Source organism: Lampetra fluviatilis, chromosome 15, assembly GCF_964198595.1.
Source record: "Lampetra fluviatilis chromosome 15, kcLamFluv1.1, whole genome shotgun sequence".
NCBI lineage: Eukaryota > Metazoa > Chordata > Hyperoartia > Petromyzontiformes > Petromyzontidae > Lampetra > Lampetra fluviatilis.
The window spans coordinates 5,972,671-5,997,371 of NC_136289.1; the positions used below are offsets into that span (position 1 = coordinate 5,972,671).

Here is a 24,701-nt window from a genome sequence, read left to right on the forward strand (position 1 = left end):
GTGTGTGTTAGAATCTGTGTGTGTGTGTGTGCGTTAGGCTCTGTGTGTGTGTGTGTGCGTTAGCCTATGTGTGTGTGTGCGCTAGCCTCTGTGTGTGTGTGTGTGTTAGCCTGTGTGTGTGTGCGTTAGCCTCTGTGTGTGTGTGTTAGCCTCTGTGTGTGTGTGTGTTAGCCTCTGTGTGTGTGTGTGTGCTGTGTGTGTGTGCGTTAGCCTCTGTGTGTGTGTGTGTGCTGTGTGTGTGTGTGCGTTAGCCTCTGTGTGTGTGTTAGAATCTGTGTGTGTGTGTGTGTGCGCTAGCCTCTGTGTGTGTGTGTGTGTTAGCCTGTGTGTGTGTGCGTTAGCCTCTGTGTGTGTGTGTTAGCCTCTGTGTGTGTGTGTGTTAGCCTCTATGTGTGTGTGTGTGCGCTAGCCTGTGTGTGTGTGTGCGCTAGCCTCTGTGTGTGTGTGTGCGCATGCAGAGCGCGCGTGTGTGTGCGCGTTAGGCTTTGTGTGTGTCAGTGTGTGTGCGCACGTGTATGTCTGCTTGCTGTGTGTGTGCCTGCTGCGTGTGTGTCTGGTGTGTGTGTGTCTGTTTGCTGTGTGTGTGTCTGTTGTGTGTGTGTGTGTCTGGAGTGCGTGTGTCTGTTTGCTGTGTGTGTGTCTGATGTGTGTGCCTGTTTGCTGTGTGTGTGTCTGCTGTGTGTGTGTGTGTCTGGTGTGTGTGTCTGTTGTGTGTGTGTCTGGTGTGTGTGTCTGTTTGCTGTGTGTGTGTCTGGTGTGTATGTCTTTTTGCTGTGTGTGTGTCTGTTGTGTGTGTGTGTGTCTGGTGTGCGTGTGTCTGTTTGCTGTGTGTGTGTCTGCTGTGTGTGTGTGTGTCTGCTGTGTGTGTGTGTCTGCTGTGTGTGTGTCTGGTGTGTGTGTGTGCCTGTTTGCTGTGTGTGCGTCAGTGTGCGCGCGTACGTGTCTGTAGGGGTGCGGTAGTGTGGCGGTTAGCGCGTTGCGACCCGAGTTCGATTCCCGCTCACGGTCAACACCACAGTAACTATTATTTGAACCGGCCCTGGGCCCTCCCCCTAGGTCGACTCAGCCTCAAATTGATAACCTGCTGCGATGTGTAATCATCGCCACTAAGGGAGACAAAGGCGGCCGGACGCGGGACTGGCCACCGACCCGTCGTGCCGGGCGGCCTTCAAAGCCACTCGCTAACAGCTGCGGGTGGTGGTGGTGGTGGTGGTCTCCTATCATCGTGTCTCTCACCGCAGCGAGTGGTGGCGTAGTGGTTGTCGCCACCGCGCTGCGAATCCGTCTAACGAGTCGGCGCTCACACTCGCCTTACACACAGAGCGGTGGGTCGGTGGGTGGGGATGGGTGGGGGTGGGTGGGGGTGGGTAGGGGGGGGCTGGTAACGTTGGCCGCCGAAGCCGACCCTCCACAGCTACGACGGCGCAAGGGTGGTACAGTCGGGTTTTTTACAATCGGGTTTCATTGTCTTTCTATATTAAACCCGATCATCTGAGATTGGGAGAAATCCGGTTTAATTGGTTCTAATTGCGGCATCCGAGCGGAACTTCTCAACGTTGGTGTACGGTGCTTTTTTTTGGAATTTTTGCTTTTTTCCCCCTAGATTTTCAGTTTGCACATAGTCACATAGTCACTTTAAGATGTTTTCTTGTTCATGTGTTTTTTGTTTGTTGCGGTTGCACCCGATTCAAGAGCCGAATGGCTCACATGGCTATACCTACTAAATTAACTTCATAGGCTTCATCCATTCCAAGCTAAGGAACTCACTGGCGCCCACGATTGTGGAGAAGCTCATGTTCATCACGACCAACCTGCCCGCCGCATTCTACGACTACCCCGTGCCCGACGGCCCCCCCCGAGTACGATAGCAGCACCGACGGGGAAAGAGCAGCCTAAGCCTTGGATCAGAGTTTCGTATTCATTAAAACCAGGTTTCAATCCCCCGAAATCGGGTTTAATTGTATTAAAGAAAAAACCCGATGCCTGCCGCTGGAAAAATCGTTTTTTTTCCACCCATGTGACATCAAGCGAGTTCCCCGGCTAGAGGCCCTGACCTGTCTCTCGGAGAGGCCCAGGTGCGATGCGAGCTCCGACTTGCGTCTGATGGTGATGAATCGGTTCGCCTGGAACTCCTTCTCCAGCTCCAGCCGCTGGTAGTCCGAGTACACCACACGGTACTTGTCCTTGGTACGCGTTTTGCCTGCGGGGAAGAACGGATAGTTGTTGTTGTTGTTGTGGTGGTGGAGGGGGTGGGGGGTGGGTGGGGAGGTGATTAATTTAATTCAGGGAATTTTTTTGGAGGGGAAAATTTTCCAGGGTTTTCTGCGTCCTCCAAAACTCCGCCTGGGCTCCCCTCCCCTCCGCCACCTTCTATACCCCCACTTGGGGGGGGGAGGGGGGGGGCACGGAAATATATTCCGGAGCTCAGCCGTGGGCAGCTCCAGCTGAAATGAAGGACCGATTTATATAGTTATTTATCTATTTATTTATTTCAAACACCAAATCCAAACTAAATGTACTTGTTAAAGTTACGACGTAAATCCGATGAGTGTGTCGGTTGTGTCGCGTGTTGTTCGGCGACATGTCCGTCGTTTCGCTCCACCTCCCCGGGCGAGGCCTTGAACGCCGTGCCAACCATCGCGGTCGTCGCTCCGAACGCACAGCAGCAGCAAGGGGAGAGCCGTGCGATGATTACGTGAGTAACGATAACAAGTTCTGATTCTGCACAAACCGCGACTAACCCAACTCAGGAGTGGCGTTACACTGTAACGCTGGAGCTAATCACGTCTGCACCGAGGCTCTCACAGTAATTCTAGATTTGAAGCTTTCGTGACTGCAAGAATTCATTTTCTTAGGTTTTTTTTCTCGGTAAAGTCACGTAGGTAAAAAATTTAAATTAATAAAAGTTAAATAAAAATAAAATAAAAATCACGACGTTTCGGAGGCAACACAAGCTTCCGTCTTCAGGTGGAACCGTCACAGCACGATAGCTGTATCAAGTGAAGAGAAATTCCAAGAAACAGTATTTGTATATATACTGGTTGAGGGTGGGAGGAGCCAAGGTAGGCACCTGGACATTATTATTGTGAGGTTCGGTGCGGCTGAAACACGCTGTTAGGAATGAGCCTTTGTTCTGTAAACCAGGTGCGGATGATGTTAAGGTGCGTGTAAAAGGGACTGAGCCTTTTTGTAATGTAGAGATGATGCGGCTGAAATCACTGCGGTCCGAATTCGCGGCCACATATAGGACAAGTTTGTCGAGGCTGCATGGAGGCGCGTATGCGAATTGGCACGAGGGCAAGGGAGACACACGCCTTCGACAGAGATCATCACGGAGATGGACAATTGACTGTGTGGGGGGGAGGGTGTCAGGCAGATCGATCGCGTCGTAAACCCTCCGCCACCTGACGCAGGCAGATTATTACTTTCGTCACGTGATGAAACACACCTGGCCTAATTACAGAGGGGGGTTGTGGAGGGGGTTAGATGGCGTCAATATATAAATGTGTCGTTAAACCCGCCACCACCCGACACAGCCAATTAGTGAGGTTTGTCACGTAAACAGACACATTCAAATCAGTGACTTACTTCAGCACCACAAGGTGCGTTGGAGAGTTAAACCACAAACAGCACTCACAATTCGAGTTCACGATTTCACGAACCTCGCGAATTTTCCCTGCCGGATGGAGGTGGGTTTTAACGACACATTTACGCGATCTAACACTACACTGTACAATCTTATACACTGCACTACTATACATTAGTATACACTACACTATACACTACACTATACACTACACTATACACTACACTATACACTACTATACATTACTATACACTACAATACACTACTATACACTACGATACACTATACACTACTATACACTGCACTACTATACATTAGTATACACTACACTATACACTACACTATACACTACTATACACTACTATACACTACACTATACAATACTAGATGCAACTATACATTACTATACACTACACTATACACTACACTATACACTACTATACACTACTATACACTACACTATACACTACTAGACGCAACTATGCATTACTATACACTACACTATACACTACACTATACACTACTCTACACTACTATACACTACAATACACTAAACACTACTATACACTACACTACTATACATTACTATACACTACACTATACACTACACTATACACTGCTATACACTACACTATACACTACTAGACACAACTATACATTACTATACACTACACTATACACTACTATACACTATACACTACTATACACAGACTGTAGCTCTTCCCTGGTACTGCGTGAACAGTTACGGTGACTGTGCTCCCGTCAGGCGTACTCGACTAACGAGTCTATACACAGATAACAATCCCTGAAGGGGCCATACATTTAGTGCGTACTGTACGCATGGAGGGGGGAGGAGGGGTTAACCCAAAATGCGTTCACTTGCGTAGGGGGGGGGGTCTACTGACAATGTACGGGGGGGGTGGTGGTGGGGGGTGAAGCCTCGATAATAATTTGTCTACATCAACTGAGTTCGATAGTCCGGCGGTGTGGACTATCTGTTTTGCTTCAACACGTGAATATTACTCATAATCCTTGATCGTTTCTGCGTGGATTAAATATCGGCCGTTCTATAGGATTCGGGAGGGGGTGGGTGGTGGTGGTGATGGTGGTGTAAAAAGTCCGCGTGCCTACAGAGAGGGGTCAAGCTTTTGACAGATGTTGTTTGCGTGCGCACTCGATGGGCGGCCCCAAACCACTCGCCACGATCCTGTCGCAAATCAATCGGAGTCGTGACATTTGATGAAGTGACGACGTATTTGCGAAACGACGTGAAACGGGGAAAGGCGTAAATCATCTGGGGGGGGGGGGGGGTACCCGCTGTGCACGAACAGATGCCCCGCAAACAGCGAGCGTGGCTGCTAGCGGTGTTAGCGAGCACCGCTTTAGGCCGGCACGGATCACGCCGCGTGACGGAGCGAGGTTGGGCAACATCAGTGCGCCGCGCGCGCACGTGCGTGCGTGTGTGTGTGTGGCAGAGATCGCAAACGGGTTTAGATTACTTACCCGTACACGTACCCGGCCGCACCAGGGTCGCAAACGGGTACCCGTACCCGTACCCGGACTCTACCCGTACCCGCCCGGGTATCGGGTACCTGATTGCGACCTCTGGATGAAGCCATGTTGCAGGCGCGGGTGGGTTGATTCTAGGAACTTGAATTGTGAGAAGAGACAAGACGTTGGGAAATGAGTGACAAACGGTGACTCACCATTGACTCACGGCCTACCCGTACCCCGGCCGCACCAGGGTCGCAAACGGCTACCCGTACCCGTACCCGGCAGGGTACGGGTAGCCGGGTATCGGGTAGGGTACGGGTATCGGGTACCCGGTTGCGACCTCTGGTGTGTGGGGAGCGGTGGCGGAGTGGTTAGCGCACTGCGAGTTCGATTCCCGCTCAAGGCCGCGAACACCCGGTGGCGATTTGTCTGAACCGGTCCTTGGCCTCCACGTAGGTCGACTCAGCCTTAAACTAGTAGCTGGTGCGGTGTGCGGTAAACGTCGGGCGAGGCGCTGTCAACCCACCTCCTCGTTTATCGTTCGTCATCGGTGCTACTCGCTGACACGATCGCCTAAGTAGTAGTGTCAGCTGGTTGTGTTGCACAAACTGAACTTTAAAAAAAAATCTCGTGACTGGAAAACATCTTCCACTGGTGATGTTTACAATGTTATTTAGATTTTATTTTTCAATTTTATTCAAATTAAAGTTTTTTTTGGGGTTAGTATCAACGTGACACATTCGTTCGCGAACGCCTGCGCGCCAACCGCTTTCCATTTTACTTTTGAATCGAGGCCTCCCTCCCTTCAGATGTCGCTGATGTTAGCCTTGACCGGGTGATCGGTGACACCATAACGAAGCTCCCTCGTGTACGAAACCCCAAGCCCTCACTGTGAACCCCCTCTCGACGACGGAGAACCATTGGCCAAGTCTTCCTCATTGCATACACACAAAGCAACATACATACATAGCTGCTTGCGTTGTGGCCGAAACGTCGTGAGAATAATTGTATTATGTTTTATTTGTATTATTTTATTACTTCCCTTCTACGTGACTTTACCGAAAGAACCAAGAAGATGCATAGCACGGTTGGCTACTACGTACGGTGCGAAAGAAGTTCAACATGCAACTTACACACAAATTGACATTATTATTATTGTTGTGCCGCACAGGGGCAGCTGCCCTTCGTCGAGTTCCCCCCCCTTATGTCAGGAAGGACCCCGTCAACTGCAGCCGTGCATGGGAATGATTCGGATGAGGTCCGATGTTGAGGCCCTTTCAGAATGCGTTCCGAGCATTAAGGCCCCAGAAACAAAACGCAAACTGTGACACCCCCACACACCTCCCCCCCCCCCCATCATCATCATCATCATCGTGGCGCTGTCAAACCCAACAATGGTTTCAAATGTGTGGCGGGACCTGACACCAAGACCGTATATATTTTTTCTATTGGGACACACACACCCCCCCCCCCCCCCCAAATATTCAAATATGCTCAAAATGTCCCCCCCCCCCCCAATATATTGCTATAAAATAGATTCCTGTTTATTTGATTGTGGTTATGGTTGTACTTTATGAATCCCTGATCTCTGCCATTACATACAATGAAACAAGACAAAGTAAAAAAGTAAAAAACAGCAATGTAATACAATACACTATTAGACATTATTGTAAAAAATAAATACAAAGTCCATCCCATGTGTAAGTGAATTTTTACATTTTAGGCAGGAAATTAGTTTTCAAATTTAGATTTTTTTTTCTGGGGGGGGGGGGGGGGGTGACCCCCAGACCCCCTGGAAGATTTGGTCCCCCCCCAATGTTGACTCCATGGCTACGGCCTTTGTCTTAGACTGCTGATGAGGTCTCATCGGCGAAATTGGAAGGCCCCACCTCCTCTGAAGATGAGTGAAGGACGCTGCCATCGTGCATCAAGGGCTTTAATGCATCAGCAGCTTCTGCTGTTGTCACTTTGTTGTTGTTGTTGTTGTTGTTTATACTTTTTGATTGTATCCATTTCTTGATTTGTTTTTTCGATTTAAAGCTTTCGTGACTGCCTGGATTCATATTCTTGGTTCTTTCGGTAAAGTCACGTAGAAAGGAAATAATAAAATAATAAAATAAATAGAAATAAAACATAATAAGAAAAAATTCTCACTTTTATCTTATTATATTTTATTTTTATTATTTTATTATTTCCCTTCTACGTGACTTTACCGAAAAAAAACAAGAATATTTCTTCATTTGTTTACTCACTTTTATTTTATGAGGTTTACATTCGCTGAATACTGCTGTCGTAGTAGTAGTTATACTGATTGCTATGAATCTAACGCAGCCATGAATGTGATTGTAAATTAACTATATGGCGTTGTGAGATGCAATAAAGCATGAATTCTAGATTTGAAGCTTTCGTGACTGCAATGATTCATATTCTTAGGTTGTTTTCGGTAAAGTCACGTAGATAAAACATTAAAAACGTAAAATAAAATAAAATAAAAATAAAAATCACGACGTTTCGGAGGCAACACAAGCTTCCGTCTTCAGGTGGAACCGTCACAGCCACGACAGCTGCATCACTTGATATCAAGTAATACAGCTGTCGTGGTTGTGACGTTTTTTTTATTTTTATTTTATTTTACTTTTTTAATGTTTTACCTTCGTGACTTTACCGAAAAAACCTAAGAATAAAAAAGCATGAATTACAAAAAAAACAAAAACCCGTAAATTATTATGCTCGTCTTGAATGCCACCTCCACTGAGACACATCACTCTTGATCTCGGCCGAGCGATGGTGACAGCCACCGCGAACACTCGAACCCTGAGTCCAACCAAGACAAAGTCCCCGCAGGTAGCCTCCAACAGACTGTTGGGGCAAGTTGCTGCTAGCGAGCAGCGCCTATGAAGGCCGGCCCGGTGCACGAGGGGGTGGGTGGCCAGCACCACGCCCGGCCGCCTTTGTCTCTCCAGTGACGATGTTTACACACCGCACCTAGGGGAGACCCAGGACCGGTTCAGAAAATCGTCGCTGGTGTTGGCCGTGAGCGGGCATCGAACTCGGGTCGCCGGGTTCGTAGCGCGGCGCGCTAACCGCTACAATAAAACTCAACTATTTTGTTTAATCTTCTTGGTTCTTTCGGTAAAGTCACGTAGAAGGGAAATAATAAAATAATAAAAATAAAACATAATTAAATAATTCTCACACCGTTTCGGCCACAACGCAAGCAGCCGTCCTCAGGTGGAGAACAGGTCTGTCGGGAAGACAGCGTCATTGTGACTTTACCTAAAGAACCAAGAAGATGAATCCCTGCAGTCACGAAAGCTTTAAATCGAAATTTATTTTGTTTAATGTTACCAGGCTAGGCACACTGAGCTATATAGCTGCTTTTCAGAAGCGACCCCGGGTCACGAAGGATAGCCCAGCGAATTGGCTCGACACGTGGAGATGTACAGCGGCCAAATCCTCTAAACGTTGATTCTGAAATGTGGAGGGGGGGGGGGAAATCGGGAGGACACGGCGAGAAACATCCACGCGACCACGTGCAGAGAGCAGTTGTGAGCTACCCGTCGGAGGCCGTCGGACTGCGAGAAGGGGCTGCGTGCAGAACGAGAGTGAGCGAGAGAGTGAGCGAGAGAGTGAGCGAGAGAGTGACCGAGAGAGTGAGCGAGTCACTGAGAGAGTGAGCGAGAGAGTGAGCGAGAGAGTGAGCGAGAGAGTGAGCGAGAGAGTGACTGAGAGAGTGAGCGAGAGAGTGAGCGAGAGAGTGACCGAGAGAGTGAGCGAGAGAGTGAGCGAGAGAGTGAGCGAGAGAGTGAGCGAGAGAGTGACCGAGAGAGTGAGCGAGAGAGTGAGCGAGAGAGTGAGCGAGAGAGTGACCGAGAGAGTGACCGAGAGAGTGAGCGAGAGAGTGACTGAGAGAGTGAGCGAGAGAGTGAGCGAGAGAGTGAGCGAGAGAGTGACCGAGAGAGTGAGCGAGAGAGTGAGCGAGAGAGTGAGCGAGAGGTGGGGGTTTACATAAAGCAAAGTTTAAAAAAAAAATCACGAAATGATGAACGAAGCAAAGTGCCGACTACACCGAGCATCTTCTTGTTTCCACTGATCGTAAAACAAAAGAAGGAGAGACGTGAGAGAGAGACACACACCGCCGACCAGGCGAGGTCGTTAACACCCAGCCAGCAGTGATGCCACAGCACTGCCGAGTGACCGCGGTGACCGCGCGCGATTGTGCGATTGTGCAACAGGCGAGGCGGCAGACGGACCACGCGGGAAGACACGGGGTGGGGAGACAGATCCACGGGGGTGAGACAGATCCACGGGGGGGGGGGGTAGAGACACGGCCGGCTGTACGCGGCGTGGGTTGGAGGGTGGCGGGAACATAAAACGTCGCTGGTCCCCGCGGTCGTATCAAAGCCGCCCGATCTCGCGGGGTTAATCATTCGCCGCTTATAGCGCGCGGGCTCGCGCGGTGCCGTTTACGAGCTCGGAGGATGAGAGACGCGAGAAGGGCTGCGTGCAGAACGAGAGAGAGCGAGAGAGTGAGCGAGAGAGTGAGCGAGAGGTGGGGGTTTACATAAAGCAAAGTTATTTAAAAAAAAAAATACGAAGTGATGAACGAAGCAAAGTGCCGACTACACCGAGCATCTTCTTGTCTCCACTGATCGTAAAAAAAGAGAGAGACGTCGAAAGACGAATGCGGCGCTCTTGATTTGTTTATTTGTTCGACACGGACAGGCCCGGGCGACTTCCCTGGTCGCTGCTGCTCATCGGAGAGGCGACCGGCGCCGCGGTGTTTGCATAACGCGGGCGGTTGGAGAGACGGGGGGTGCGGTCGTGCTACGATGAAACGGACGGCTGCTCGTCCCTGGGAACGTGGAATTTCCACCACTACGACTACTGACGTCGGAGTCGCCAGCGCGGATGAGAGACGCCACGCGCGCACTCCCTCGCCCTCTCGCCCTCACTCGCGCTCGTCGCCGTGGCGTGCGCGATGACCACCACCACCACCACCACGTGACTTTTCTTTCGTGTTGTGCGCAGTGCATTTAGCGCCACGGCGCGTGGATTTGTAGCGTTCGTTTTCATTTGTGTTGCTGGTGACTTTGTGTGTTTCGTATCGGAATCGCCTCCAGTGCTGTTGCTGCTGGCGGCAATAAAAGTTGTTTAGAAGTCAAAAGTCTCTCTCGTGTTCGTTCGGCTTTGGCCAATCGTCACGCCTCCCCACCCACCTACCTTTTCACATACACAAAGATACCCCGTATAGCCTCAACAGACCGTAGGGGCAAGTGCTGTTAGCGAGCAGCACCTATAACGTCCGGCACGGCACACGAGGGGCTGGGTGGCCAGCAACCACGCCCGGCCGCCTTTGTCTCCCCAGTGGCGATGTTTACACACCGCACTGGGTACTCATTCGAGGCTGAGTCGATCTAGGAGAGGCCCAGGACCGGTGTCAGATAATCGTCACTGGGTGTTGCTGTTGGCCGTGATCGGGAATCGAACTCGGGTGGCCGGGTTCGTAGCGCAGCGTGGCGCTCAGCACTCCCCGTTCACACACACACACACGCACATGCCTGGCTACCTGACCTACCAACACACATGACCACTCGCCTATCTACCTCGAGACCAACCGACCTACCTCCGTAGCAACCTACACATCTGACGACCCCGCTACCATTTCGTTTATTCAACCAGGCAAAACACCTCTCCCCCCCCTTCCCTTTCAGATGGATGACGAACACATATCGATAGTTTCGATTTAAAGCTTTCGTGACTGCAGGGATTCATCTTCTTGGTTCTTTCGGTAAAGTCACGTAGAATGGAAATAATAAAATAATAAAATAAAACATTATAATATAATAAACTAATATAATATAATTATGTTTAATTTTTATTATTTTATTATTTCCATTCTACGTGACTTTACCGAAAGAACCAAGAACACATATCGATAGCTGTAGTAACAACTCCAGAAACCCGTAATATTATTCGACGACGATTCACGTGTAAAGTGTAACAGTCCCCGTCATGTGTATGTGGAATTGACAACTCTTGACTCGGGACACCCAACGGAGGGATGACCTCCGTCTCAATGTTCCGTTGAAGGAAGGAAACAAATCCATTCGGGAGAAAGAGAAAGAGAGAGAAAGTGGATTGAACCGAATTTTCAGAGCTCGCTAATTGAATTGCCTCTTTATTGGGCAATAACAGATAACCGCTATTGTTTGCGAACACCTATTAAGCGGAACGCGTGTAGCGGCTAAACCAAAACAACAACAACAAACCCCTTTACCAACTTATTTCTAGATTTGAAGCTTTCGTGACTGCAATGATTCATACTCTTAAGTTTTTTCGGTAAAGTCAGCCCCACCCCTCCCACCCCCCACCCAGCTCCACCCTCCACACCCAGCCCCTCCCCACCCTCCCCTCCCCACCCAGCTCCACCCTCCACACCCAGCCCCTCCCCACCCTTCCCACCCAGCCCCTCCCCGCCCTCCCCTCTCCACCCAGCCAAACCCCTCCCATTTTTGAATGCACGACGGACGGACGGACACAATAATCCCATGTGGGCTGGTGTAACCAGGAGATTCCTACCAGTAACTACATCAGTGACTACTCTCGAAATTCCAATGAAATGAAGGAACTGTGATGAAGGCGAAAATAATAATAATTGCAGAGTCATCCAATCAGACAGTAACATTGTAATTATCGTCTTGAGCTACAGGAAAAGCGCTGTTACAGAACCACGTGAGTTTAAAAACGGTGATTTTCAAAGTGAGTAAGACTCAGACATCACCCGGCACTACAATCCGGGTGCGAATTTTGTTTTTGCCCACGTGGGCGTTTTGTTTGTTTTGATTTTTTTACCAAATTCGATTACAACAAAAATATTTGCCCAATCGTTTTACGCCGCCACGCGGTTGGCCACGTACGGTGCGAAAGAAGTTCGGTTCAGTTCAACACGTGGCCTTCTCTACGGGGATCTTGAGCGCCCACCGTGGGAAGCAAACGGCGCGCGGTGTTTAAAGCAACAACAACAACAGCAACAACAGCAACAACAACAAAATACGCCAGCGGTATTAACCAGAGCGGCCGCCGGCTGCCGAACCGCGAACTTCGGACTCAAGCGGCAATTGTGCAACTAACTCGGCTCGACCCGCGGCGGTTTGCGGGGGGAGTGGATGGGGGAAGGGGGTTAATGCCCATTGCCCCACTCAGCTGTTGTAGATTTTAGTTTTTACTTTCAGAAGCGAGTTGGCCATCACGAATGGGATTGCTCGACGATGTAGCCTCTCGTCGCTGTGGAACGTTACAGCGGAGGCCAAATCCTCTAGAACCAGTAGGGGGTTCTTCGATTTAAAGCTTTCGTGACTGCAGGGATTCATCTTCTTGGTTCTTTCGGTAAAGTCACGTAGAAAGGAAGTAATAAAATAATAAAAATAATAAAATAATAAAAACAAAACATTATAATAATTATTATTAATAATTATTATTATTAATAATAATTATTATCAATAATAATTATTATGTTTTGTTTTTATTATTTTTATTATTTTATTACTTCCCTTCTACGTGACTTTACCGAAAGAACCAAGAAGATGACAGTGGGGGGTTCTTAACCTGGAGGTGCACGCGCTAGCCCCCCCCCCCCCCCCCCCAAGCCTCTAGGGGTGCGAGATGCCCTGTACTGAGCACCGAAGGCTGCGGTCGGGGGTGAAGAACCACCGCTCACAACGCATCCTACAAATACTCCAAACTCCAGCTCCGTACGCGCTCCGCCCATTCGCGCCTCGACATTCAAACACAAATTAACCCGACCCCGCGCCCGCCCGCCCGCCCGCGCCCGAAGATTGTTAAACACGTCCCACGTGACGAGCTCGGCGGTCAACGCTGTCCGCGTCACGTGGGAACACACGTGGGAACACACACACACACACGGAACACACGTACACGCACACACGTGGGAGCACAGGCACACACACACACACGTGGGAACACACGCACATACACACACCCGGAACACACGCACACACGCACACGTGGGAACACACGCACACACATACGTACACACACACACACGTGGGAACACACGTACACGCACAAACACACGGAACACACGTACACGCACACACACGTACACACACACACGTGGGAACACACATACATACACACACAAACACACGTACACACACACTCGTAGGAACACACATGCACACACAAACACACGTACACGCACACACACACGTGGGAACACATGTACGCGCACACACGTGCGCAATTTGACGTACGAAAAGCGCAATGATTAGAATTACGATGTAGTTGTTCTCCCTGTGTGTGTGTGGATGTGCGTGCACGCGCTAAGCGTAGCGGTTAGCGCGCTGCGCTACGAATCCGGCAACCCCGGTTCGATTCCCGCTCACGGCCAACACCCAGTGACGACCAGAACCGAGCATCTGATTCGGTCCTGGGCCTCTCATAGGTCGACTCAGCCTCAAATGAGTACCAGGTGCGGTGTGTTAAACATCGCCACTGGGGAGACAAAGGCGGCCGGGCGTGGTGCTGGCCACCCACCCCCTCGTGTGCCGTGCCGGCCTTCATTGGTGCCACTCGTTAACAGCACTTGCCCCAACAGTCTGTTAAGGCTACACGAGGCATCTTTGCCTTTGCACGCATGCGTGTGTGTCTCTCGCATGTAGATCCACTCATCCTGAAATGAATACCTGGCGCGGTAATCAAACATTGGCACCGGGGAGACAAAGGCGGCCGGGCGTGCTCCTTGGCCACACCACATGCCGCCTCAGCCTTCACATTCTTAAGACCCTTAACAGGTGCAGCATACAACGCACGTCAATAAGACCATTCGAGTAACATTAAACAATGCAATACGATGATGAAATAACGTGTGTAAAGTCTCTCAATGCACAAGCGTGTTGTGTATATATGTACACAAATACACGTGCGGCACTTGCAAGCAAAGATCAAAGATCCCCCGTATAGCCTTAACAGACTGTAGGGGCAAGTGCTGTTAGCGAGCACCTATGAAGGCCGGAACGGTACACGATGAGTGGGTGGCCAGCGCCACGCCCGGCCGCCTTTGTCTCCCCAGTGGCGATGTTTAACACACCGCACCAGGTACTCATTTAAGGCTGAGTCGACCACTTGCAAGCACACACACACACACACACGTGCACACGTGTGCGCATAACAACACTGCACATGGCACGCAAGCGATGGGTGCACGTAAGTCGAGGACGCTCCACGCGACACGGCGGAGATTCGTTTCAGCCGCTCGGATTCAATTTTATTGGGCCGCTTTTTATCGGCTTCGGCGTCGCACTCCGCGGGCATCGGAATCACCCGTTGGGATTCACTTTTTTGGGCCGCTTTTTATCGGCTTCGGCGTCGCACTCCGCGGGCATCGGAATCACCCGTTGGGATTCAATTTTATTGGGCCGCTTTTTATCGGCTTCGGCGTCGCACTCCGCGGCCATCGGAATCACCCGTTGGGATTCACTTTTTTGGGCCGCTTTTTATCGGCTTCGGCGTCGCACTCCGCGGGCATCGGAATCACCCGTTGGGATTCACTTTTTTGGGCCGCTTTTTATCGGCTTCGGCGTCGCACTCCGCGGCCATCGGAATCACCCGTTGGGATTCACTTTTTTGGGCCGCTTTTTATCGGCTTCGGCGTCGCACTCCGCGGGCATCGGAATCACCCGTTGGGATTCACTTTTTTGGGCCGCTTTTTATCGGCTTCGGCGTCGCACTCCGCGGGCATCGGAATCACCCGTTGGGATTCACTTTTTTGGGCCGCTTTTTATCGGCTTCGGCGTCGCACTCCGCGGGCATCGGAATCACCCGTTGGGATTCACTTTTTTGGGCCGCTTTTTATCGGCTTCGGCGTCGCACTCCGCGGGCATCGGAATCACCCGTTGGGATTCACTTTTTTGGGCCGCTTTTTATCGGCTTCGGCGTCGCACTCTGATTCGACGAAAGTTCCCGCAGGACAAATCGAGGCGCTGTGCCCGGATCTCTCCCCGTTCACCAGCGCCGAGCAAGTGTGGTGGGCAAATCATTGTCCGCGTTCCTCTGACGAGGGCGAGTCCATCCGTGGGAGAAGGGATGTCGACTTGGTTAATATGAAAATAAAAATAATTTTTATTTTTATTTTATTTTACTTTTTAATGTTTTTACCTACGTGACTTTACCGAAAAAAAACCTAAGAATATGAATCATTGCAGTCACGAAAGCTTCAAATCTAGAATTGGTTAATATGGTTTCTTGCGGAAGTGCAGAGTTGGCCTGATAACTTTAATCTAAATTGTCTTGTGGTTTTGATTTAAAGCTTTTGGTGATGATGTTGCAGTCGAAACGTCGTGAGAATTTTATTGTTTTAATTTTTGGTTCTTTTATTTTTTCCCTTCCACGTGACTTTACCGAAAGCACCAAGAATAAGAATGCGTATCATGGTTGCTATTGTTTGACTTGCATCACACTGGGATTTTGAAAACACAGCGTTGTAATACGGGTGGGGTTTTGTTTTTTTCTGGAAGATTCGCTGGTTTATCCCAGGATGTTTTTGTTGCGCGTCGTCGCTTGTTAAGATGTTTCTCCCTTCATGTTTTTTGTCAAGAGCCGCATGGCTTATACAGGACTACACCTAATAAATGAAACTTTGAAACTTGAACTTGACTTCCCCGCAAAGCGGCACTCGTTGTTTGTGTGTTTGTACCTCTGCCGAGCCGTGGGGCGTTTTGCAGTGGAGATAGACAAGAGGTTACGTGGCCTCAAACGTGCACCTAGCCTGGCACAAAGCGCCGCGTGGCGACACGTCCACAGCCACTTGAGAATCGGCATTTTTATTTCGCTCGGAGGAATTCGATGAGCTGTGAAGTTATTTTTTCAGTTTCATCTATTAGGTACGAGGGGGTGGGTGACAGCACCACGCCCGGCCGCCTTTGTCTCCCCACAGCAGTTACTCGTTTGAGGCTGAGTCGACCTAGGGGAGGCCCAGGAGCGGTTGAAATAATCGTCACCGGTCGTGGCCGTGAGCGAGAATCGAACTCGGGTCGCCAGGTTCGTAGCGCAGCGCGCTACCCGCTACACTACAATGTGTTACGCTTCCACATGCGCGGGTCACGTGACAGATGTGACGTCACAGCTCACTTTCCGTGCAAAAAATCAATGCATTATTGCACTCCCCCCCCCCCCCAAAAAAAAATCACAAAAGTGTATTTTTATAATTTTAGCATGGTGTACAGTCTGGAAAGTACCCACATGGCAAATTTCAAGTTTGTTGCATGTCGGGAAGTACGCTAAACATTTTGAACAGACACACATAATCACAACTTTGCTTTTTATATATATGGAGATAACCCTGCGAGCCATGCGGCTCTTGACTCGGGTGCAACCGCAACAAACAAAAACGTGAACAAGAAACATCTTAAAGTGACTACACGCAACAGAAAAATCCAGGAAAAAAACAGCAAAGTCTTCCAGGGAAAAAAAACACCGTATATTTAACTTAGTGGCGAATGGTGAATGTTGTTGTTAATTCTAGATTTGAAGCTTTCGTGACTGCAATAATTCATATTCTTAGGTTTTTTCGGTAAAGTCACGTAGGTAAAAAAATTAAAATTAATAAAAGTAAAATAAAAATAAAATAAAAATCACGACGTTATTTCTTTGTATTTTACTTTTATTAATTTAAATTTTTTTACCTACGTGACTTTACCGAAAAAAACCTAAGAAAAATGTTGTTGTTGCAGTATCGAACTTTACGCTGAGCCGAAAGCTGTCATCAATCAACTTTCTAAGCCGTAATGTCTTGCGACCAATTGTAAGTCCACCAGTAATCGTACAGACGTGCAGATATCCCAAACCTTCACGGAGGTCACTGCGTTCGACACACGACCGCCCTGTCTACCGAAACAAGATGCACACTCAGTCTGACGCACGCTAGGGCCTTTGGGGACCAATATTGTTCACGATAAAAGTTGTATTTCTTTTGTTTGTTTTTGGTCAAAACGCGTCAAGTATAATTGTGTCCATCTTCTTGGTTCTTTCGGTAAAGTCACGTAGAATGGAAATAATAAAATAATAAAAATAAAACATTATAACAAAATTCTCACGACGTTTCGGTCACAACGCAAGCAGCCGTCCTCAGGTGGAGAACAGGTCTGTCGAGAAGAGAGAGTCTGTCTTCTCGACAGACCTGTTCTCCACCTGAGGACGGAACCAAGAAGATGAATCCCTGCAGTCACAAAAGCTTTCAATCGAAATATAATTGTGTCGTTAACCCGCCACCACCCGACACAGCCAACCAGTAAGGTGTGTCACCGTAAACAAAAAAGGTGCCAATTAGTGAGTTACTACTACTCCAACCCAGCGGTGTGTTGGCGAGTGAACCCCGCGACATTAAACACATTCCTCCTGCGGAGGGTGCTGGTAGGAACGTTGGGTTGCTCGGTCAATGGCCAGGGTCAACGGCGGCGTGGTGTATTCCGCAAATATGTCCGACTGTGAGGGCGGGCACAAGCCGGCGTGAGTAGGTTAAACGTTGAGTTTTATAAGGGCACCACGGGGTGACCAGCCCCTCCCCACCCAGTCTCACCCCACCCTCCCCACCCAGCCCCTCCCCACCCAGCCCCACCCAGCCCCACCCTCCCCACCCAGCCCCTCCCCACCCAGCCCCACCCAGCCCCACCCTCCCCACCCAGCCCCTCCCCACCCAGCCCCACCCAGCCCCACCCTCCCCACCCAGCCCCTCCCCACCCAGCTCCTCCCCACCCTCCGCACCCAGCCCCTCCCCACCCTCCCCTCCCCACCCCACCCAGCCCCTCCCCACCCAGCCCCTCCCTGCACGACGGACGGACACAATAATCCCCTGTGGGCTGGTGTAACCAGGAGGTTCCTACCAGCATAATTTGTTTGCCGTGATGTTCCGCTGGTAATTAACATCCGCCACCATCATCGTCGGGAGATTTTTTTGCCAGAAACAAAACCCGAACGCCTTTATTCTGAATGTCCACACATTGACACAATTCACACGCGGTAAACACACGTTTAGCATGCGGTAAACACACGTTTAGCATGCGGTAAACACACGTTTAGTGGGCTACCGTAGCCACTGCACCCCCCCAAACTTGTTGTTGAATGTTGATTTAATCGAGTGAACCCCCCCCCCCTCCTCCTCGACACCGCCGCCCCTTGGCTGACTCCAACATGATTCTGGGAAATCAACGTGAATGAATTCACACGCGTCAATATTTCAATCGATTTTGGCTTATTTCGTGAGGTGTGACCCAACTAAAGAGAATAAAACACAACTGGTTTCTCTCGTAAATCCCGGTGTTAACGATCAATGCGTTTACAAAGTTTTTTTTTTTATAACGTTCTATGCTATTGCGTGGATAAACATTTTATCGCGGTTATTTTATATTGGCAGATTAATACCTGCTTAGTCCGCAATGACTCTCATGAAAGATTTAATTTAACACGTTTATACATAACCTCACGTATCACCCCCCCCCCCCACCTTAGGATATTGCCACGTAGCCCCAGCGGGTCTGCGTATCCCCGGTTTGAGAACAACTGTTAATGTAGTGTATAGTGTAGTGTATAGTGTAGTGTACAGTGTAGTTTATAGTGTAGTTTATAGTGTAGTGTATAGTGTAGTCTATAGTGTAGTGTATAGTAGTGTAGTGTATAGTGTAGTGTATAGTAGTGTAGTGTATAGTGTAGTGTATTGTAGTGTAGTGTATAGTGTAGTGTATAGTGTAGTGTATAGTAGTGTAGTGTATAGTGTAGTCTATAGTGTAGTGTATAGTGTAGTGTGTAGTGTAGTCTAATGTGTAGTGTATAGTGTAGTGTATAGTGTAGTCTAATGTGTAGTGTATAGTGTAGTGTATAGTGTAGTCTAATGTGTAGTGTATAGTGTAGTGTATAGTGTAGTCTAATGTGTAGTGTATAGTGTAGTGTATAGTAGTGTAGTGTATAGTGTAGTGTATAATGTAGTGTATAGTGTATATTGTAGTGTATAGTGTATATTGTAGTGTATAGTGTAGTGTATATTGTAGTGTATAGTGTATATTGTAGTGTATATTATAGTGTATAGTGTATATTGTAGTGTATAGTGTATATTGTAGTGTATATTGTAGTGTATAGTGTATATTGTAGTGTATATTGTAGTGTATATTGTAGTGTATAGTGTATATTGTAGTGTATATTGTAGTGTATATTGTAGTGTATAGTGTATATTGTAGTGTATATTGTAGTGTATAGTGTATATTGTAGTGTATAGTGTATATTGTAGTGTATAGTGTAGTGTATAGTGTATATTGTAGTGTATAGTGTATATTGTAGTGTATAGTGTAGTGTATAGTGTAGTGTATAGTGAAGTGTATAGTGTATATTGTAGTGTATATTGTAGTGTATAGTGTATATTGTAGTGTATATTGTAGTGTATAGTGTAGTGTATAGTGTATATTGTAGTGTATAGTGTAGTGTATATTGTAGTGTATAGTGTATGGTGTAGTGTATATTGTAGTGTATAGTGTAGTGTATAGTGTATATTGTAGTGTATATTGCAGTGTATAGTGTAGTGTATAGTGTATATTGTAGTGTATAGTGTATAGTGTAGTGTATATTGTAGTGTATAGTGTATGGTGTAGTGTATAGTGTAGTGTATAGTGTAGTGTATAGTGTATAGTGTAGTGTATAGTGTAGTGTATAGTGTAGTGTATAGTGTAGTGTATAGTGTAGTGTAGTGTATAGTGTAGTGTATAGTGTAGTGTATAGTGTATATTGTAGTGTATAGTGTATATTGTAGTGTATATTGTAGTGTATAGTGTATATTGTAGTGTATATTGTAGTGTATAGTGTAGTGTATAGTGTATATTGTAGTGTATAGTGTATAGTGTAGTGTATATTGTAGTGTATAGTGTATGGTGTAGTGTATAGTGTAGTGTATAGTGTAGTGTATAGTGTATAGTGTAGTGTATAGTGTAGTGTATAGTGTAGTGTATAGTGTATAGTGTAGTGTATAGTGTAGTGTAGTGTATAGTGTAGTGTATAGTGTAGTGTATAGTGTATATTGTAGTGTATAGTGTAGTGTATATTGTAGTGTATAGTGTATATTGTAGTGTATAGTGTATATTGTAGTGTATAGTGTATATTGTAGTGTATAGTGTAGTGTATAGTGTATATTGTAGTGTATAGTGTAGTGTATAGTGTAGTGTATATTGTAGTGTATAGTGTATAGTGTAGTGTATAGTGTATATTGTAGTGTGTAGTGTATATTGTAGTGTATAGTGTAGTGTATAGTGTATATTGTAGTGTATAGTGCAGTGTATAGTGTAGTGTATATTGTAGTGTATAGTGTAGTGTATAGTGTATATTGTAGTGTATAGTGTAGTGTATAGTGTATAGTGTAGTGTATAGTGTATAGTGTAGTGTATAGTGTATAGTGTAGTGTATAGTGTATATTGTAGTGTATAGTGTATATTGTAGTGTATATTGTAGTGTATAGTGTATATTGTAGTGTACAGTGTATATTGTAGTGTATATTGTAGTGTATAGTGTATATTGTAGTGTATAGTGTATAGTGTAGTGTATAGTGTATATTGTAGTGTATAGTGTAGTGTATATTGTAGTGTATAGTGTAGTGTATAGTGTATAGCGTAGTGTATAGTGTAGTGTATATTGTAGTGTATAGAGTAGTGTATAGTGTATAGTGTAGTGTATAGTGTATATTGTAGTGTATAGTGTATATTGTAGTGTATAGTGTAGTGTATATTGTAGTGTATATTGTAGTGTATAGTGTAGTGTATAGTGTATATTGTAGTGTATAGTGTATATTGTAGTGTATAGTGTATAGTGTAGTGTATAGTGTATAGTGTAGTGTATAGTGTAGTGTATAGTGTAGTGTATAGTGTAGTGTATAGTGTAGTGTATAGTGTATATTGTAGTGTATATTGTAGTGTATAGTGTAGTGTATAGTGTATATTGTAGTGTATATTGTAGTGTATAGTGTATATTGTAGTGTATAGTGTAGTGTATATTGTAGTGTATATTGTAGTGTATAGTGTATATTGTAGTGTATAGTGTAGTGTATATTGTAGTGTATAGTGTAGTGTATATTGTAGTGTATAGTGTAGTGTATAGTGTAGTGTATAGTGTATATTGTAGTGTATAGTGTATATTGTAGTGTATATTGTAGTGTATAGTGTATATTGTAGTGTATAGTGTATATTGTAGTGTATAGTGTAGTGTATAGTGTAGTGTATAGTGTAGTGTATAGTGTAGTGTATAGTGTAGTGTATAGTGTATATTGTAGTGTATATTGTAGTGTATAGTGTATATTGTAGTGTATAGTGTAGTGTATATTGTAGTGTATAGTGTAGTGTATAGTGTAGTGTATAGTGTAGTGTATAGTGTATAGTGTAGTGTGTAGTGTATAGTGTATAGTGTAGTGTATAGTGTAGTGTATAGTGTATATTGTAGTGTATAGTGTAGTGTATAGTGTAGTGTATAGTGTATATTGTAGTGTATAGTGTATAGTGTAGTGTATAGTGTATATTGTAGTGTATAGTGTAGTGTATAGTGTAGTGTATAGTGTATATTGTAGTGTATAGTGTAGTGTATAGTGTATGGTGTGTAACATCCGTTACAGTTGTTGCAGGAAGAAAGCAGCCAGACTCGGCGCCAGCAATTGCCCAAGCTCTGCGCTCCTATATTGGGATGGTTGCCCAACTCCACACATATATATATATAATATATATGCGCATATGTACAGTATATAGATGCAGGCGGGTAACCGATGATCAACGTTTTTGCGAGTTATCGTGGGACCTATTTGCCAGTATCAAAGGATGAAAAATAAGAATAGATTCGACACTTTTTCGGCAGCGTTTGTTCGTGTGGATGTCCGCCACAAGTGTAGTGCATGGTTAGTGCCGACTCGGTTCCTCGCAAAAAATGTTTTTATCTATTTGGAACACCTCCTGTTTTTATTGCCAGACGGGCTAAACACCTATTCTCGTTTTGTTCGGACTGCTTTTAAATCCACGCTCGCATGCACACACGACACACACAACGGGAAGACGCGCGCACGTATACGCGCACACACACCCAACACTCCTATGGCAGAGTACAAAGACAAAGATCCCCCGTATAGCCTTCACAGACTGTTGGGGCAAGTGCTGTTGGCGAGTAGCACCTATGGAGGCCGGCACGGCACACGAGGGGGTGGGTGGCCAAAACCACGCCCGCCGCCTTTGTCTCCCCAGTGGCGATGTTTACTACGCACCGCGCCGGGTACTCGATTGAGGCTGAGTCGACCTAGGGGAGACCCGGGATCGGTTTAGATTATCGTCGCCGGTGGGCGGGTTCGTAGCGCAGCGTAGCGCTAACCACTACACCACCGCTCTCCTACAAACATCCGTACACACACACACACAATCCCGCACCTTAACACGTTTGGCTACGTACGGTGAGAAAGAAGTCATACATACATAAGACCACACACATTCTACAGATATAATACTCGTAATGCGCCGCAACTCGTCATATCTTTAGGCCGCTCGTATTTGTCTCGCGTTGCTTTCAACGTAGCTTTTTTTTAACAACAATAATTACAATTGTACAATTGTAAGGGGTATGGGGAGGACGCAGGGCATGGACAGAACCTACAGGGTACAGGGCCAGCACTAGGAGGGATAGGGGGTACAGGACATCTTAAAGCGGCGAGCTTTCAAGACATGACTCAAGCAATAGCGCTCACGACTCGGGTTGTCTCATTCGCGACGGCAAAGTGAGGTTCATAGTCTGGCAACAGCCCCATCACTCACCTACTCACTCACCCACTCACTCACTCACCTACTCACTCACCTACTCACTAACAAACTCACCTACTCACTCACCCACTCACTCACCTACTCACTCACCTACTCACTCACCCACCTACTCACTCAGTTACCCGCCCACTCACTCACTCACTCACCCACTCATCCACTCACTCACTTACCACCGACTCACTCACCCACTCACTCACCCACCTATTCACCCACTCGCTCACTCACCCACTCACTCACTCACTCACCCACTCATCCACTCACTTACCACCGACTCACTCACCCACTCACTCACTCACCTACTCACTCACCTACTCACTAACAAACTCACCTACTCACTCACCCACTCACTCACCTACTCACTCACCTACTCACTAAGTCACCCATCTACTCACTCACACACCTACTCACTCACCCACTCACTAACTCACTCACACACTCACTAACTCACCCACCTACTCACGCACCCACTCACCCACCCCCCTCACCCGCAATCAGACTTAGCTCTGACCACTCCGATTGTCTCATTAGCGAAGGCAAAGCTCAGTTCCACAGTCTGCCAGCTGCGCCGTGCAGGCAAACAGCGCCGTCACCCCAGGGACGGGGCATTGACCTCGGAGTGCCGAGACGAAGTCGATCCGAAGTTTTCAGGAACCTCGTTGGAGACTCAACGGGGATCAGTGCCTGTGAATACCGCGGGGCCGAACGCACCGAGTGCCCTGTATGTCAGCAAGCAGGGTCTCATAGTCCACTCGATGGTCGACCGGCAGCAAGTGCGGACACGAAAGAGAGAGATAGAGAGATCAGGTGTGGTTATGTTTAACACGGTGGCTTTCGCGTGCAACGTTATCCTTACGGAGGAGGTAATCGTCACATTCGCCACTCGGTTCCATGTCTTAATATGCAGCCCTCTGACTCAGCCGATGAGAGACACCCGCGTGTCGGAACGGCTGCACAGTTTCGCTTTTGTGCCGAATGAATGATGTTGAGACGATGCATTCCCAGAAGGCCGTGGGGTGGTGGGGGGGGGGTATGAAACACTCTTGTTGTTGTTATTGTTGTTGTTGTTATTGTTGTTGTTATTGTTGTTGTTATTGATGTTGTTGTTCTAGCTCAGGGGCGGGGAAACCCTTTTTTCTGCCAAGGGCCATTTGGATATTTATAACATCATCAGCGGGCCAAACAACATTATCAACTTAAACATTAGCCTGTCGTTATATTTGGTCAAACATTTCATTAACTCACCCCTAATGCGATGGCTGGAACTGCTTCTCTTTGGCTAGGCGTGTGATGTTAGCTGCTGGTATTGACGATGTCGCTGCTATTCGCAACTGCTTTTACAGGTTTTGCTCCTCGATTTATTGAATTTCGAGTCCCGCCTGCGGTCGCCTTGGGCAGGGCCAGACCCAAATGATTTCGGGGGCCTCATACGGCCCGCGGGCCGCACGTCCCCCACCGCTGTAAATCTAGCTGGAGAGAGACGGAGATGCGAATGAAGCGTTTCGTTTGCCGCCTCTCAGCTTCTTTGCGAATCGTCCGCAGAGGAGAAAAAGCGGAGTAGCCTCCAGCCCGCGCTTGAAGACATCGACAAGAATAACGAGTAGGCTAGCCTCATGTCGCGCCTGATGCCGGCAGAAACGCTCAGGAAATCTCGATGGCAGTGGCGAGGTCCTGCTGCTGCTGCTGGCCCACGGGCAAGACGACTTCAGCAGAGAGAGAAAGAGAGAGTTCGTGTCTTTCTAGATTTGAAGTTTTCGTGACTGCAAGGGTCCATACTCTTTGTT

General features: G+C 47.4%; 1 protein-coding gene across 1 annotated transcript in view; it reads right to left on the reverse strand.

Moving 5' to 3' along the window:
• Positions 1–1,892: 1,892 nt before the first annotated feature.
• The window catches only part of LOC144936304 (homeobox protein CDX-1-like), a 47,024-nt gene continuing 24,215 nt past the window's right edge, over positions 1,893–24,701 (reverse strand). The window contains exons 2-3 of the mRNA XM_078863402.1: positions 2,055–2,200; positions 1,893–1,898 (exon numbers count right to left, since the gene is read on the reverse strand). Coding sequence (XP_078719528.1) covers positions 1,893–1,898; positions 2,055–2,200 — 152 coding nt within the window. The remainder of the gene's footprint in view (positions 1,899–2,054; positions 2,201–24,701) is intronic.